Source organism: Pseudophryne corroboree, chromosome 1, assembly GCF_028390025.1.
Source record: "Pseudophryne corroboree isolate aPseCor3 chromosome 1, aPseCor3.hap2, whole genome shotgun sequence".
Taxonomy (NCBI): domain Eukaryota; kingdom Metazoa; phylum Chordata; class Amphibia; order Anura; family Myobatrachidae; genus Pseudophryne; species Pseudophryne corroboree.
In genome coordinates, this window is record NC_086444.1 from 989,746,606 (window position 1) to 989,763,354 (window position 16,749).

The 16,749-nt window shown below is 41.8% G+C and overlaps 1 protein-coding gene across 1 annotated transcript in view; it reads right to left on the minus strand.

Moving 5' to 3' along the window:
- Nucleotides 1-16,537, minus strand: part of EDNRA (endothelin receptor type A) — a 76,001-nt gene extending 59,464 nt beyond the window's left edge. Inside the window, exons 1-2 of the mRNA XM_063920586.1 lie at nt 16,367-16,537; nt 10,090-10,531 (exon numbers count right to left, since the gene is read on the minus strand). Of these exons, the coding sequence (XP_063776656.1) occupies nt 10,090-10,488 (399 nt within the window). The 5' untranslated portion in view covers nt 10,489-10,531; nt 16,367-16,537. The remainder of the gene's footprint in view (nt 1-10,089; nt 10,532-16,366) is intronic.
- Nucleotides 16,538-16,749: the final 212 nt, after the last annotated feature.

Here is a 16,749-nt window from a genome sequence, read left to right on the forward strand (position 1 = left end):
GTGACCTTCAATCATTTATTTCAAGCATATAATGATTTACTTAAAATAGCCAGTTTGTTTGCTCCTCCAATCACAGAACTTTGGAGGTTATTTATTTCTATATGGCGTAAAATTTTGTTCTAAATAATATCAGCTCTAAAGAGCAAGTAAAGCAACTAATAGGGGTATATTTGCTAACATTTATAGAAGTGGAGATGTTGCCCATAGCAACCAATGAGATTCTTATTATTTTTTATCTAGCACCTTCTAGAACATAATAGCTAGAATCTGAGTGGTTGCTATGGGCAACATTTTTACTTATTTATACCCTCACTTAAGTAAATATACACCTTTGACTTTGAACTATAGATGACACTGAGTATTGTTGGATAATATGCAGGAAATAATTGAACAGGTATTACTTAATAGAATAAATGCACTAAGCTCTTTTACGGCTGTGTAGCAAGTTGCCATGTTAGGTGAGAAGTGCTTTTCTGATAGATTCTCGTAGGGATTGCCATTAACCATCGATGGTTCAAAATCATCAATGGTCTATTACTAATGATGCATACTTTTGCTATCCATGGAAAAGAACTAGATGGTTTCCCACCGATTATGCGCAAGCAATATTTATTTTTATTTTTTACAAAGTCCCATGACACGGAGCTTAGCTCAGCCCCCCAACACTTCCACGAAGCTCCGCCCAGGCTTTACTGAATTGTAAAGCAGCGGTGACCATCAGTGGGTGAAATCATTAATGGTTCCCTTGCAGATGGTTTCACAACCATCGAGGTTACCTATCAATGGTACCATTGATGAGTAACCCACCAATGGCCATCCCTAGAGTATAGTAGACACAGAATTAGTGGCAGATTTTCAGTCCTGCTCTTTGTAGATTGGAAGTTTATACTGGGAGATGCCAGCAAGCTGGGCAGCGGTCAAAAGGAGTACAATCTCGGGTCCGTGGGGCCGTGCCCATGGTGCGTGGCAATTTCTCGTCATGCAGGGGGCTTGCCCAGCAGTACGGGAGCTGCTCGCAGCGCTGACAGAGTTGTCCCCCAACCAGAGCCGGATTAATGCTTCGGGGGGCCCGGTACTTAAAACAGCAAGCGTTGCCATGACTCGCAGCACGCCCCCGTACATCGTGCCGGTGCGCCCCCCGTGACGTGCATGTGTTCACGAGTGCCCGGGCTGAAACGGAGCACCAGTCCGTCACTGCTTCTACATATGATATATATTCTACATATGATATATATATATATATATATAGAAATCGGTGGACAAGGCACTCCAAAAGCTTAAACAAGTCGAAAGCCGGTGCCTCCGTGAAAATAGAATAATAGCAAAGGAGAACAAAGTGGCACTCACGGCAAATTTCAATAATCACAACCACAGCGTTAGAGTAGAGCAACGTTTCAGTGGCACCCCACTGTCGTCAGGCTTTGTGTATATTTTTCCCCCCGCCAAATATTTTTTGGCAATGAATGGGTTAATTAACACTTTCTCCCCAAAACACCAGAATGAATGTAAGAAATATGGATGAGTGGGGAAGGGGGGCACGACTTTTAGAAGACAGATGGTCACATCCTCACCTTAGTAATGTCAGTGGGAATTTCCCACTGTTATGTGGGCCACTGTCTGATCCTGCGCAACTCCGTCAGCGGTCAGTCACAGAACACTTCAAGTTCTGTGTGTGGGTTGGCGGGCCGCTGGCGGGAGGACAGGACAGCGCAGGACGGGCGGGCGTGAGGGAGTGCGGTGTGATGTCAGCACGTCATACCACGGCCAGGTACACAGCACAGGGCGGGCAGGAGCACAGCGCAGGGTGGGCAGGAGGGAGCGCAGTGTGACGTCAGCACATCACACCGCGACCAGGAACACAGCACAGGGCGGCAAGGAGGGAGCGCGGTGTGACGTCAGCACGTCGCATCGCGAGCCGGCCGGTGCTGGACGGGGCTGTGTCTCGGCAGCACGCCCGTCCATTACCCCCAGGAATTTCATTTTTACCCCATTTTGGGGTAATTTACCCCTGTTCCCTGACCCTGCAATAGAGTCTGCATGTTTAACCTGTAACTGGACTGGTTAAATTGAGTTATCGTTAGGTCTGAAAGGTGTCAGAGTACCAAGAAATGGGGGAAGCAATGAAAATATAGTCAAATAAAATGAAACTGGCTGTCCACTTACATGAGAGTAACATTCTAGGCCCAATTCATAAGTATGTCTAGTTGTGGCCACGTCTTTTCTCCAAACAGTGGGGTAAATTTACTAAGATGGGAGTTCTATTTAAGATGGGATGTTGTCCATAGCAAACAATCAGATTACAGGTATTATCTTCTAGAAGGTGCTAGATAAATGAGAAGTAAAATCCAATTGTTTGCTATGGGCAACATACCATCTTAAATAGAACTCCCATCTTAGTAAATTCACCCCAGTGTTTGTGTCTGTATGCAAATGCAGCAACCGATTTCCAGCCTACTTAAGGCATGTAGTAAAATGCATCAGTTTGCACCATCGGTGGCAACATCGAAGATTGTACCTACCTTATCCTATACCAGGTGCAAATTTGCTGTCTGATCATGGCATTGTAAATGAGTGCACCTGCATCTTCACACGCACTTGCTGGCTCACCCCCCCCCCCCTCCATTACTTCCATCTCTCTGCATGAAAAAAAAAAAAGATTCTGCTGCACCTTTCAACCACTATGTGATGTCATACATTGTGATGTTACATATAGGTGAAGCATTGCGGACCTACAGGAATGGTTCACAGAGGGCTGATGCACAGGGAAGGCTTGCCTGCTTTAAGAAGTCATCCCTGTGCATCAACTGTTGTTTTACAGTCTGGTGCAGCTCTCCAGGTATTGGCGGTAAAAGCCAGGGCTGGGCGAACCCTCTTTGCAAGGGCCCGGACACCAGTCCCCACAGTTTCCCCCTGATGGCTGCGCTGGCCATCAGGACATATGCACAATGCAAGTCGGACTCAAGTAAAGACTGAAATATGGGCCACAAGCGGCATAGACACCTCTGAATCAGGCCATCTTTATCATGTACTTTCAATTCTGTAACTGTTACACAGGACATGCCAAACCTGGGATTACATGCAGGAAAGTGATACAGATTACATCTGTCCTATGCAGTGTATACAGTTTTATTGAGATAGTAGACATCATACCTGGATGATATAAAATTTTCACTGGAAAACATAGATGAAAGCCAAGAAAACATAAAGCAAAGCATTTATAATAAAAGTTCAATACGATCTCGCATAAACCAATAAACGAAAGATGTCTGAAGATAAAAATCCCTTTTAAATACTTTCTTAAGCTAAATGAGAACGTAATACATTTTTCATGTTAGGGAATGTAGATACAATAAATATTGTTTGTGCGGAATAGAACTTTGGAACCTTGTTTTGGCAGCAAAGTTATTTAAACAAAACAAATAAACATAAAGTTAATATATGCTCTATCACATAACAGATGAAAAAGGAGAACATTTCTCAAGAGGGGCTGCAATAAATCTGAGTCTGACATTTCAGCTGATGCTCAGTGAAAATGATCTCCATATGTTGGGTGAATGTTAAAGTAATGCAGATGTGACCTGTGTGACCATTCATCCTAACGTGGTGTTTTTTCATATACTCAGATGTGAGCTGATACTGTTATGGCCAAAACCATGGCAGCTAGAAACATTGTAATTACTCTTATCGCAACTAAGAAGGAACCCTGTAAAGGGTTATAAACTGAGATTTCATCATTCCTAAAACCATACTTGGGTTCTGTGCATTTACATTGATTTTAATGTGCTTTCACCAGGGTCTATGCCGTAAACATAAACGCAATCAGCACTGTATACTGACAGTTTATTTTAGAACTATTTAAAAAAAATCAGGCTTTATGTCTTTACCATGCAAAAAACCCCTCCACATATAGGGGGTCATTACGAGTTGATCGTTAGCTAAAAATGTTTGCTGCGCTGCGATTAAGCAAAAAAACAGCACTTCTGCGCATGCGGCGCAGGGCGCACGCGCGACATACTTTCACAACGGCCGATGTAGTTTTACACAAGGTCTAGCGTACCATTTCAGTCGCACTGGTGGCCGCAGCGTGATTGACATGAAGTGCACATTTCTGGGTGTCAACTGACCGTTTTCAGGGAGTGTTCGGAAAAAAACGCAGGCGTGCCAGGAAAAATGCAGGCGTGGCTGGCCGAACGCAGGGCGTGTTTGTGACGTCAAATCCGGAACTGAATGGTCTGAAGTGATTGCAAGCGCTGAGTAGGTCTGGAGCTACTCTGAAACTGCACAATATTTTTTTTTAGCCGCTCTGCAATCCTTTCGTTTGCACCTCTGCTAAGCTAAAATACACTCCCAGAGGGCGGCGGCTTAGCATTTACATGGGTGCTAAAAACAGCTAGCGAGCAATCAACACGGAATGACCCCCATAGGGTCCTAATCAGAGGTGGACACAGAACGCACGGAGCAGCATCTTCTGGCTGACTGGTGTCTGCGACTTTATGCAAAGTAATAAAAACACCTTCCCTTGTGTACATTTGCACGGCTGTTGTGTTGACACACCCATTTTCACTGTCTGTACACGCAGTAATACCATCGGTCGCACAATTGAAACTTGCAGCAGACCTATGGCAGGAGCAGTTTCTCCATCTGACCATGGCCTCCTATGCCGGCGGCTGTGCGCCAGTGTACACAGTCACTTGCACGGGCATGCCTGCGACACTCTCATAACATGCACACTAAACGGACCATTTTTTGCATCCAGTTTTAGCCGCCTCCCAGTCACCGCCCAGGAATGCCTATCACTTTTCCACAACAATTCTGATACCGTCTGTCCCGATTGCAGCAGCACCTCTGTGTGTAAGGCACGTGCTGTATGAATTATTAGGGATTCTTGCTCATACACAGTAGCAGAAAATGACTTCAGTATGCAAATTTTTTCCATTACATGCAGCTCTGAATCAGAGCGATAAACTGTAAACCTGTATGCTGTGGAACATGCAGTGGTCCAAGTACTCTTACAGGGCTACTCGCGTCATCCGTCGGCACTACATGCAGGGCATACGGAAGAAATTTCTAGCAAGGGCTATGCTGCCGACTGCAGCATGGCCCCACCATCGCTCAATTGCTGCTGACATCATGTAGTGTATACACAGTTTGAAAGGCCTTAAAGCAGGGTACGGCCAACCAGTCAGTGACAAAGAGCCAAAAAACCTTGTTAGGTACGTCAAAGAGCCGACATCGAGCCGAAGGCGCGCATGCAAAAATGGAATGTGGCCTTGTGCCTGCTAGACCACGCCCCTGGTATAAAATACATTGAAAAAGCCAGAACGACATCAAATAAAAAAAATTAAAGTCCGATCCATTGAAAAAGCCACTTTCACATAAAATAATTGAAAAAGCCAGATTCACATAATAAACTTAAGTTCCCCCATGTGTCACTCCAGCCAGCTCCCCATGTGACATTCCTGCTAGAACCCTCCTATGTCACTCCTGCCAGCACCCCCATGTCACTCCAGCCAGCTTTCCCATGTGTCACTACTTCCAGCACCCTCCTTCATCACTCCAGTCAGCTCCTCCATGTGTCACTCCTGCCAGGACCCTTCTGTGTCACTCCAGCCAGCTCCACCTTGTGTTACTCTAGCCCACCCTCATGTGTCACTAAAGTTCCCCCACCAAGTCGTGCCATTGCTGCAGCCCCTAATGTGTTCTCTGTTTGCCAGTGGGTGTCTCGCCTCTAATATCTGGCTCCTTCAATTTTCAGTCCCTGTAGTGCTGCTACATGTCTGGCTGGAGTGTAGCAGTTTCTGTATCTGTTGTGGTCACATGATTTAGAGTGTTGGGAGCCACATTTAAATAAAGAAAGAGCCTCATGCGGCTCAAGAGCCACTGGTTGGCCACCACTGCCTTAAAGCTATTAACTTCACACCAGGAACTTCAATGTATGTGAGGAGAGTATGATCATTCTAGTGTACCCTCCTCACATCCATTAAAATTTCTGGAGTATAGGGTGACAACATGCTAAGTCACCACCACCTCAAAGCTGATAACCCCATGACTAAAGTTCTTCTCTAAAAGCCTATGTATAGGCAAGTAAAGTGATAAGGGACTGGGACAGACAAATTACTTTACTGTCCTTTATTTTCCCAAAGATGTATGCTGGAAGGTGGAATCTACAGTTGAAGAGTGTATATTTCAATGACCGAATCTGCTCCAGCCATTTTATCTTCTCTACATTACATCGAATTGTTCCAAAAGGGCAGAATTTCTAGCATCTCTGAGCTCCGCAATGATACTGGTCAGCAGCAGTAAGCCTAAACTTACCGCACTGCTGGCCAGTTGGGTCCCTTCTGTGCATTTATTGTTTAATAAAAAACAGAAAAACCGATTTTTTATTATAATCAGTCCAGCAAGTATGGCGAAACGCCGGTTCGTGAGCCAATCAGAGCTCGCGGACCAGCAGCCAATCACGAGCCGCCACTGCTGGACAGCAAGCTCTGATTGGCTCACGGACCGGCACCAGATCTGATATACAGGACACCGACGCCTACGCAGGAGGACTGGAAGACCGGAATGAGGGCATGAGAGGGGCAGGAGGGACGCGTGCTGTGCTCTCCTCTCCCCGACAGCAGCAGCAGCAGCAGACAGTGCAGGCCCCAGGCAGCAGCAAAAAACGGTGGGTTGCACTGCTGAGGGCATATCTGGCACTGTGGGGGCATATCTGGCACTGTTTGGGCCTATCTGGTACTGTGGGGGAATATCTGGCACTTTGGGGGCATATCTGGCAAAGTGTGGGCATATCTGGCACTGTTTGAGCATATCTGGCACTGTGGGGGCATGTGTATCTGGCAAAGTGGGGTCATATCTGGCACTGTTTGGCATATCTGGCACTCTGGGAACATATGTGTATCTGGCACTGTTGGGGCATATCTAGCACTGTGGAGGCATGTGTATCTGGCAAAGTGGGGGCATACCTGGCACTGTTTGGGCATATCTGGCACTGTGGAGGCATATATGGCACTGTTGGGGCATATCTGGCATTGTGGGGGCATATTTGTATCTGGCACTATTGGGGGCATAGTGTATCTGGCACTATCGGGGGCATATGTGTATCTGGCTTGGCACTATTGGCATATGTGTATCACGCCCCCATTTTCATTGGCCACGCCCCAAGTTGCATGTGGCCACACCCATTTTCTGGGGGGCACGCACACAGTGCCACCAACAATTTTTTTCTACTGCACCACTGAGTGTAATTAACAATGGAAATAATGTTTTCCTTTACTTCTTTTAAATAACTTTTTCCTACATCATTTCTCGCTCTTGCCATTTGGAGATGACCTAAGTATTTAGAGGAAAACAGCACTACTAGCCCTGCCACAGTCCTTCTCAAATTTCTGACTAGTTATCACAAGAGAGCGTTACTGTTGGTGATTCTGCACAGTAGCCGCGGCCTGCGGTAGCCCTTGATAGCATAAAATAGCTGTTTTCGCCAGGCTTTGACCCAGATTTATCAAAACCTTGGAGAGTGATAAATAGCACAGTGATAAAGTACCTGCTAACTGTCGTTTTTCAAACACAGCCTGTAACATGGCAGTTAGGAGCTGGCTGGTTGGTACTTTATCACCGTTCAATTTTTAACTCTCCAAGGATTGATAAATCTGGATCTTGGAGCTTTTGGGTTCTAATAAATATACCTCTGAGAATTATTCATATTTCTCTAACTTCCCAAAATATTGTATTCCCTATTTAAAAATGCAAGGAGATATGCTAATAACAAGGCACAAACTCCACAAACGTTAGGCTGAAGTTACAGCTTAATTAATGGAATCCTACATTATTATATTTGTTTTTCAGAAAAGTTTTTTTTACACATGGTGACTTATTGTACTACATCTGCAGCTTCAGTGCAAAATCTCACAGGGCAATTTAATGAAATGCAATGTTGGGACTCAATGTGGACTGTGCATATTGCCAATAGTTAAGCTGGACCAAAATAACTCCTTTTATTGTGCACCCCTATGAGGGGGTGTGAGGTATAATGATCAATGTTGCGATCAGGATTTGCTGCCGTTATAAATGTTCTCATTTTGTTCCGATGGCATCACTATCATTGCTTTTAATCAAATTTCCCCCCTGCCGCAGGAGGGGTGAAAGAATTAGATTCTTGTTATTTTTTATCCACCTTTTGATCCAAATACTTTAAGTTTCTTAGTTTATATCCAAACTTTTGTAGTTCATAGTCATTGAATGAATGCTTCCCCCATTGCTTTCTATCTATATCTTGTCAGGGAACTCTCCATGTGGTAAGACTAAACAAATATAGCACTTTTATTTCTGTGTGATCGTCAGATATCTTTTCCTTTTAACAAACATTTCAGATTGTATCTGTACCACTCTCTGCCCTCATAGATGTCACACTTGTTGTTTCTCCACTTTCAAACCCACTCCCAAGTCAGTACAAATAAATGGTGAAAAGATAAATTACCAAGAAAAACCAACGTCTGTAATTCTATAACCCTATGATAATCTACGGAGCTGACTGCAGTGTAGAGTGTAGTTTTGATCTGCAGTTTATCTTAATGTCAGCTACTGCAGTATTATTGTAACACTGATTTCACATGTTAAGTGCCTTCCACTACCACACTATTTACCGTAGGATTTTTTCAGTGTGTGCACAGAACTTTAAAGGAAATCTAGCACAATATTTTGTTTACATCACCTTTGTATGTATCTAAGGGGTCAATTTCCTAAGCCTTCAAGAGAGATAAAGTGGAGAGAGATAAAGTACCAGCAAATCCACTCCTAACTGTCATGTTATGGTCTGAGGGGTAAATGTATGAAACAACGATATGGGAGAGGAAGAGGTACCAGCGCACGTTATGTCAACCACAGGGAATGAACAGGACACTCGTGCGTCGTAGATGAGCGCGTGCCCCATTCAAAGTGAATAGGAGTGTCTCTGTGCGCTTGGCGGCATGCCGAGGAGCAGGTGCACCTAGGCATGCCACGCGTCCCCGTCTGCGATGCAGCCACGCTAAATGAGCGTGGCTCCCTCTGTAGTGTTAGAATGTATGTACTGTATGTATGTATGTATTTAATTTTGTACTATTGTTAAATGATGACTCTACACAAAATGGACAATGCAGCTTTGGGTGTAATATCTGAAGAAGAGCACAGGGCTTGATTCAGAGGTGGACGCAAAGTGTTCGCAATGCCGATGTTTGCGCAGTTGAGCAATATTTTTCTGTTCTGTGCATGCATCTGAGTCACACTGTGTAAGCGTCCCGATGGGCTTGTGTCAGTGGTCTCAATCTATATGCAGATTGGTTGAATGGCAGGGGGCCGTTTGCTAATGGTGGATTGTTTCGGAGGCGTGTCTCAGCCTGCTTGTGCATCACTATACACAGTGGAAGGCTCTGGTGGCTTGCTTGTGATGGACATTGTCAGCAACTATAGGATTACCCAGAGATCCGATGCTGTGACCAATATGTGCCAATGTTGCAACTTTGTACGCAAACGGCTGATCAGAGACACTGCCGGTGGGTGTCGTTTTACAAATAACAGCGGATGCATCATCAGCATATATTCGCAGAGCAGCTGCATGCAAACTCAATTGTGAATGCCACTACATCCACCTCACAGTCAGGCCCACAGTAACTTACCTGGCGTACATGCCGCTGGAACTTTAAAATGTTAAGACTTACAAGACCCTACAGTAGATTGTTCTTCAACTGGAGCACATACCCATGTGCAAATAACAAAATACTTTTTGTTATTCATAGACTTTTATTTTGAAGACATTTGTAGGATAATCTTTCTAGTTAACATTTTTTAGAAGATTGTGAAACATAGATATGGTGACATGACAGTAATTCAATCACCAGATAAATAGAAAGTAAGAATTTAATGATAGTGACATCACTGAAGGAAATATTAATGGAATATTTCTATTGAAGGCTCCAAACTTTAAATCATCATAGGGCCAACTTGTTTAAAAGGTCCCCAGCACTATATAGCTGTGAGTTACACAGGGCGTCACCAGACTATGAGGCCCCTACTTTACAAGATACTTAGGAGAGGAAAGACGAATCTTACCTTAAACACGACAATAGGAATGTCAATGACAATGTAGATAAGGTCTCCCAGCGCCAGGCTGGCTATCAGAGCATTTGGCCCATTCCTCATGCACTTGTTCTGGTAGATTATTCTGAGTAGCGTTGCATTCCCAACCATTCCAGTGATGAAAATAGCACAAGATATTGCAGTGTTTATATACTTGAAGACATGACTGATTTTAGTCTTGGCAGGGCACATGAGGCTGGATCTGTTTGGCTTCATTGTGGGCATAGGGGAGCTCCAATTCATTACTGAGAAATCTGTGTTGGTTTCAGTAAGATTTTGAAAGTACCCCCCAGCATTTTTACTGATAGCCAGTCCAGTTAGTGCCAGGAGCACGGCAACTCTCAGGGTAGCAATGCCCATGTTTCTTTTCATCTGTCAGCTGATACAGAGGTCTGGAGAGTCACACAATGCTTACCTGAAACAGAGAATGTAGTTGTGTTACAGGTATCATCACATGTCCACAGTTTATATTATGTGCACATATGTTATATGCACAATTAAAATATAGAAGCAAACATTATTTTTAACCTGTTTACCTAATTTAGCTTTATAGAAACCAAATAATTAAATACAAAAATGGCTCATGAAAAAACATTTAGTACTGTATAATAATAATAATAATAATAATAATAATAATAATAATAATAGAAATAATAGTAGTAATAATAATAATAATAATAATAATAATTTTGAAAACTATAATGCAGTGGAAAACGCAGGATTTCTATAGTGGGGTTTCCAAATTCAGTCCACAATCTCCCACTCTGCGGAACATTGGAGCAAGTGCTGGAGTCTGGTGGAAACTGTAGAAGAACCAAGTAATGACCCTGGACATTATTGTACACATTGGGCTTTTTATACAATGGATACTGTATGGAATACAGTATTAATATTTAACACTATAGCTGGTCTAGGGTATAGGCTGTATCAAACATATTTAAATAAAATAAGTAAGACAAGTGGTCAGGGAAAGGTTAAACATACCATAATAAATAAATACACAAACATAATATATCCAGTACTGTATTTTCTAAGTACACATTCTCCCACCTCATGGTAAGGCTCCTGTCTTTTCTTCTTGGTAGCTACTCTTTGGTCCAGTGCACGGATTGAGGACTCAAATTCACATACACAGCAAACTTAGTAGAAGAAGCTGCTACCTTTTAGCATGTGCAGCAGCTCTGCTGTGCCCACAAACTGCATGACGTGGTGACAGCTCTAGTAATAGTATTATATACCATAATTTGAGCCATTTGCCAAGAGGAGGGAGGGGGTGGGGGGAGTTTCCTGGCAACCAGAACACCCCCTGCATTTGAATATGTAATAATAAATACCACATCTTTTTATGTATACTTGTATGTGGCCAAAGTATAGGCACAATTCTTTTTACAATCAGGATGTTTGCACTATAGCATAAATTTGAGATTAAATGCAAAGTTTAAGATATTAGTGGTGCAATAGGGTTGGGGTTACCATAAGGTAAAAAAGGGCAGACTAGATGGGCTAAGAAGTGGTTCTTATCTGCTGTCAAATTCTATGTTTTCATTTAATGAACCTAAAGAGCCAATCACAGTATCACTTCCTTGGATCCCACAACATCAAAAGCAACATTAATGTGCCACGTAATGAACGTGCATTTTCGGACAGCGTCAAAAATCATAAGTGCTTGGAATTTATAATTTGAGATTGGGGGTTTGTGCACATTAATTAGTATAACAAAAGGTCCAATTGTTTGTACCACACCCTTTTAACATATGCACAGTAAAAGACTTTTATTGCAAAATGAGAATACACTATAAACTTACTACGCCTTTTGTCATTTATGTTTTCTTATTTATGTTATACATATATGAGTCCTGTTACATCCTTGCTGCAGTCACGCTAAACAGCCCTTCAAGTCGCGCCATACTGGTAGAGCTGAGCGTCTTTTTCCCCACAAAAATGCATCCTATAGTTGCAGAGTAATGCAATAGGACACACAAGCAGCTTCTGCTGATTAAAATTATATGTAGCAATTCTATATTCTGTGTGTATTTGCAGCTGTATCTGCATCCAAAAATGCCACGTTACGGTGTTTTCCAGGAAAACACTGTAGCATAGCAATTTGTATGCAAATACAGTTGCAGTCACACACAGAATAAAGGCATGATTTTAATCAGCAGAAGCTGCTTGTGCGTCCTATTGCATTACTTTGCAAGTAAGACGCATTTTTCATGGGAAAAACTGCAAAAAAAGATGCTCGGCGCTACCGAGCCACACGACACTCGTGCATTATGTGTAACGTGACTTGTAGCGCATGGAGCAAAGATGTAAGAGGACACATCTGTAGGCATATGTTCTAGTTTTGCTCTACAAAACTGCACTGGATAAACTCCAGCAATATCAACAGATGTCATTTTTATATATAGTTTATGTATTGCAATAACAGCATTTCTGTATCATAAACAATATTTAGACATTGAACTAGTTTAGGTGAGAACTAACGATTTCAAAATCCATCTACCTGACATTTTGTCTAGAAACGCCTTAGCTCAGGATTTTTAGAGAATTTCAAGCTGTAAATTGACATTTGAAGCTTTTTATAGGAGAAATGATGGGAAATGTGAAAGTCGAATAGATTGATTATTATCATGTAGTGTGAAAACCTTTAGCCTTCAGTTCCATTATCCCTGGCTTGTGCCAGGACTTCATGTCTACAAATAGCTCCCCAATGCAATTCCAGAACCTCAAACAATTAAATTGGAGATATATTGTCTTGATGATTTAAAATATGTACATTCGGGAAAGAGTACAAGTTGTAGCAAAGAAGTAAAGTACTTAGGTATTGGTGATGGCAATAAATATAAGGTGTTTGTCTTGATATCATGTGACTCTATACCATGCTACAAGTGTTTGTGTGTTGAACCTGAGTATGGAGTATAATTAACAATAGCAGCTGAAAAGGTAGTTTGTGCTCTTGCTGCTATAATAATGTAATGAACCACTGTAGTAATGTTTCTCATTTATTACTCGCACTACAAATTTTTTTAAAACATTAGGAATTTTAATGAGAGCATTGAAAATGTTACATGACAATAATTATATATGTATACTTATGTATGTGCCAAAACCACTGTGCACCAAACTTGTTCTATAAACAAATGAATCATATGTGTAAAGTTTTAATATAAAGCTAACTTAATCTCCTCCCTTCCCAATGATAATACTAGGATGAGTGTTTTTCTTTTGGGATGCTCCCCATTTGCAGCAATGTCTGACTCCTGAATTTGTGGAGCTATCCTGGAATACAAAGAGAGTAGATCAGCCTCCCAAGTCTGCACACATTCCCAGAACAGTAGGCAGCAAGGGGCCTGATGACATGATTTGCGGTGCCACACTGCTCTAATGATTACATCTACTGGGTAAAAGTCACAATTCAACAGGGTTCCAGCACTTACATATATATATATATATATATATATATGGACTCTGATGATCACCCTCAGCCCTGAATGACTCTCACGGTAGCAAGAGCTCCAACAATTCTGCTGTAGTACCGCCAATTACATCTAATGTATTGGATCTCCCAGCTATGCAGAAAACCAGCTATGGAGAGAACCAAGGTGCATGGTTGTATGGAAGGGCCTGTCCTCGTATGGAAGGGCCTGGTAAACACTGCAGACAGTCAGTGGGGCACCAATGTGATAACCATGCCAAAAGTTAAATCCATATTTAAAGTCTTTTATTTATTATAAGATCAGCTCTTGCAATAAAGGGTTTGTATGGGCAATCACTAAAGTGCAAAAGAAAGAAACATGCAGTATTCCAGAGCACCCACACATCAAATACAGGTATCTGTGGTAGGTGTATGGCAGGCAAAGCAGCGTAAGCCAAAGTAAAATTGGTTACTATGTGTCAGTGCCCATTTTCAATTGATTCTACTTTAAATCTTGTGTCTTTATATTAAAATATCCATCAACTACTTTGTGGTTGATGTTGTGATTAATGTTGTGGTTAATGTTGCTCCAGATTTGAAACAACTTTATTAGCATGTTCTCCACAGACTTATTTATCTTTAGAAGGGTTTGACAGAATTTATTATTAATTTATCAAGAATACAGCATTTCTATAGGCTAGTGTACTTACAAATGCCAAATGTATAAACTATACCCAACTCTGATCTTTACATTGATGTGTCTGTTACCACAATATACTCATGTTTAAGCACAGATCCGTGCAAAAGAATGTATAAGGTTTGTTTACATTCTGTCTGGAGTACATTTGTAAATGAGTATACTGCATGTGTTGTGGTATATAGATCTATGATAGTTACAGTAAATCACACAACAGGAAGGACAAATGATAATTTCTTACTTAAAGCCAAAAGGAAAGTGCAGACTCTGTTTTATTGCTCTCCTTTGCCCTCTCCTGAAGACTACATAGTAAAGCACAAACTAAATATTTGGATTGTGACCCTGGGAAACACGTTCATTTTGGACTAAAACATATTCACTCGGCTATTTATAAGTAGCACTCCAGTGAGAACATGATGGCAAAGCAGCCACCTATGGGATATAAAGAGCAGGAAAGGTGCATATACAGTAACAGCAATGGGATGGTGAAAGCAGGTATTCTCTCTCACAGTGAGCAACAATTAAATGTATTCTTCAAACAGAACATTACTCTTATTTATTACTATATTATGCAACATAGCACACTATTATACCACCAGAGGAATGTCACAGCGCAACATCCTACAAGCTATACGTCACCACCATACTATGCTTTACTAGCTAATACAGTACTATGGGATGCATTAAAAATGCCGGCTGTTGGGATTCCGGCGTTCAGGATACCGATGCCTGAATCCCGACAGCCGACATTAAACCGGCTGCCAGAAACCCGACATCCACCCGTAAATCCCACTCAGTGGGAGAATCCACGAAGCTCGCCACCGGACCCAAAGCGTGGCGAGTGGACTCACAGACTAGCTGCCACCATTCCAGCAGACAGGATGCTGCTGTCACTGTACTGACATATACCGTATACCGGCTGACGGTATTTCATACCGGACACAATACTACATATACCACATTTCTTTTTAAAATGATTGATTAAAATGAGTAGCATTACGTTAGCTAAGCACAAGTATAGTGTACTCTGAAACCACCTCTGATCTTGATATTCATATTTAAATCATCTATTTATAAAGTGCTGACATAAGAACATTTGGCAATACAACCGAATCACAAACAACTAGACCATGGGTCACTGTCAACATGTGCTCACATATAAGGCACAGGATCATTTCAGAGATCACATGAGCTGATAGGGGATACTTCTCAATCACTGTACTATATGTATATATATATATATATATATATATATACATACATACATCTATGACTGTGTATTACCACCTAGCTTTGTTTTATCATTGTTGTTTCCAATTGTAAAGCACAATGGAATTTGCTGTGCTATATGAGAAACTGTTAATAAATAAATAAATATATATGTATATATACATGCACATACTGTACATTAACTTTGAATTTTAAGTAGTAAATTTATATGCCACTGTCCTGACAAGCAAGGACCCAGACGGTACCTATAGCTGCAGAAAATTGATCACTGAATAATACGGAATTACCCGTAAAGACACATGAGACAAGCAAAGGAAACAGCAACAAGAGTGAGATACAGACTACATACTCCTAATGCAGTTTTGCAGTTTTATAACTTCTACCAAAGTAGTATAATTGTTGTTTTTTTATTCGCATCTATAATTTACAGTGTCATTCTGGACAATACAATATAATATTTAACAAAAACAAAAAAAGGCAAAGAGCCCATTCAGAAAACTGATCTTACAGACTATGTGACTTTGAAAAAGAGCAGAAGACAGATAGGGTGTAAATATTGTGTAGCTGAAGGGTAATGAGTATAGATACCATTGCCAGCACATACCTCTAAACATGCATCTTCCCAATAGATACATACAGTAGTCTTTAGAATGTGATTATTTCATTACAGCAATTATGAGATTACTTGTTATATTTTTTTCAGTTGATCAGATAGCCAAAAACATAAAGATCATTTAGCTATAATGCCTTCCCCAGCTCACACCCCAGAAAGCTATTTCCCACAAGTAAAATTCAGATGTAAAAGTTTTTAACATATATTGATGAGACAGCAACTGGTATCTCAGGGTAAAGTTGGCACAAAAAGTCAGCATTATCCAGATAACATTCAGTATAAAAAAGAGTATTACCAGGTAGAGATAATGGTGAGATATTTCCAGTGATGCCGGTCATGGGAAGTGTGAGCCTGGGAACTGGATGATCCAAACTTCTCTCTCCCCAGCACCTCAATCACTGCTGCTGCTGCATCTGTGTCTCAGTCCTGTCACAGACCCTGGCTGGGTGGGATGGATAATCTCCACCTCCTGCTGAAGACAAAAGAGGCAGAACAGAGAAAATACAATCCAGAGAAGGCTGATCCGCTGCCAACCTCAGGAGCATACATCAAAAAGCCTCTGCTGCTGCCTTGGGGGCATAGTAAGAACGGGGCTCCTTAACCCTATCCTGTGTGGATCTCACTAGCCTTGTTGCTGCCTCTTAACCCTGACAGCTTCTCCTTGTGTCTCCCATAGGG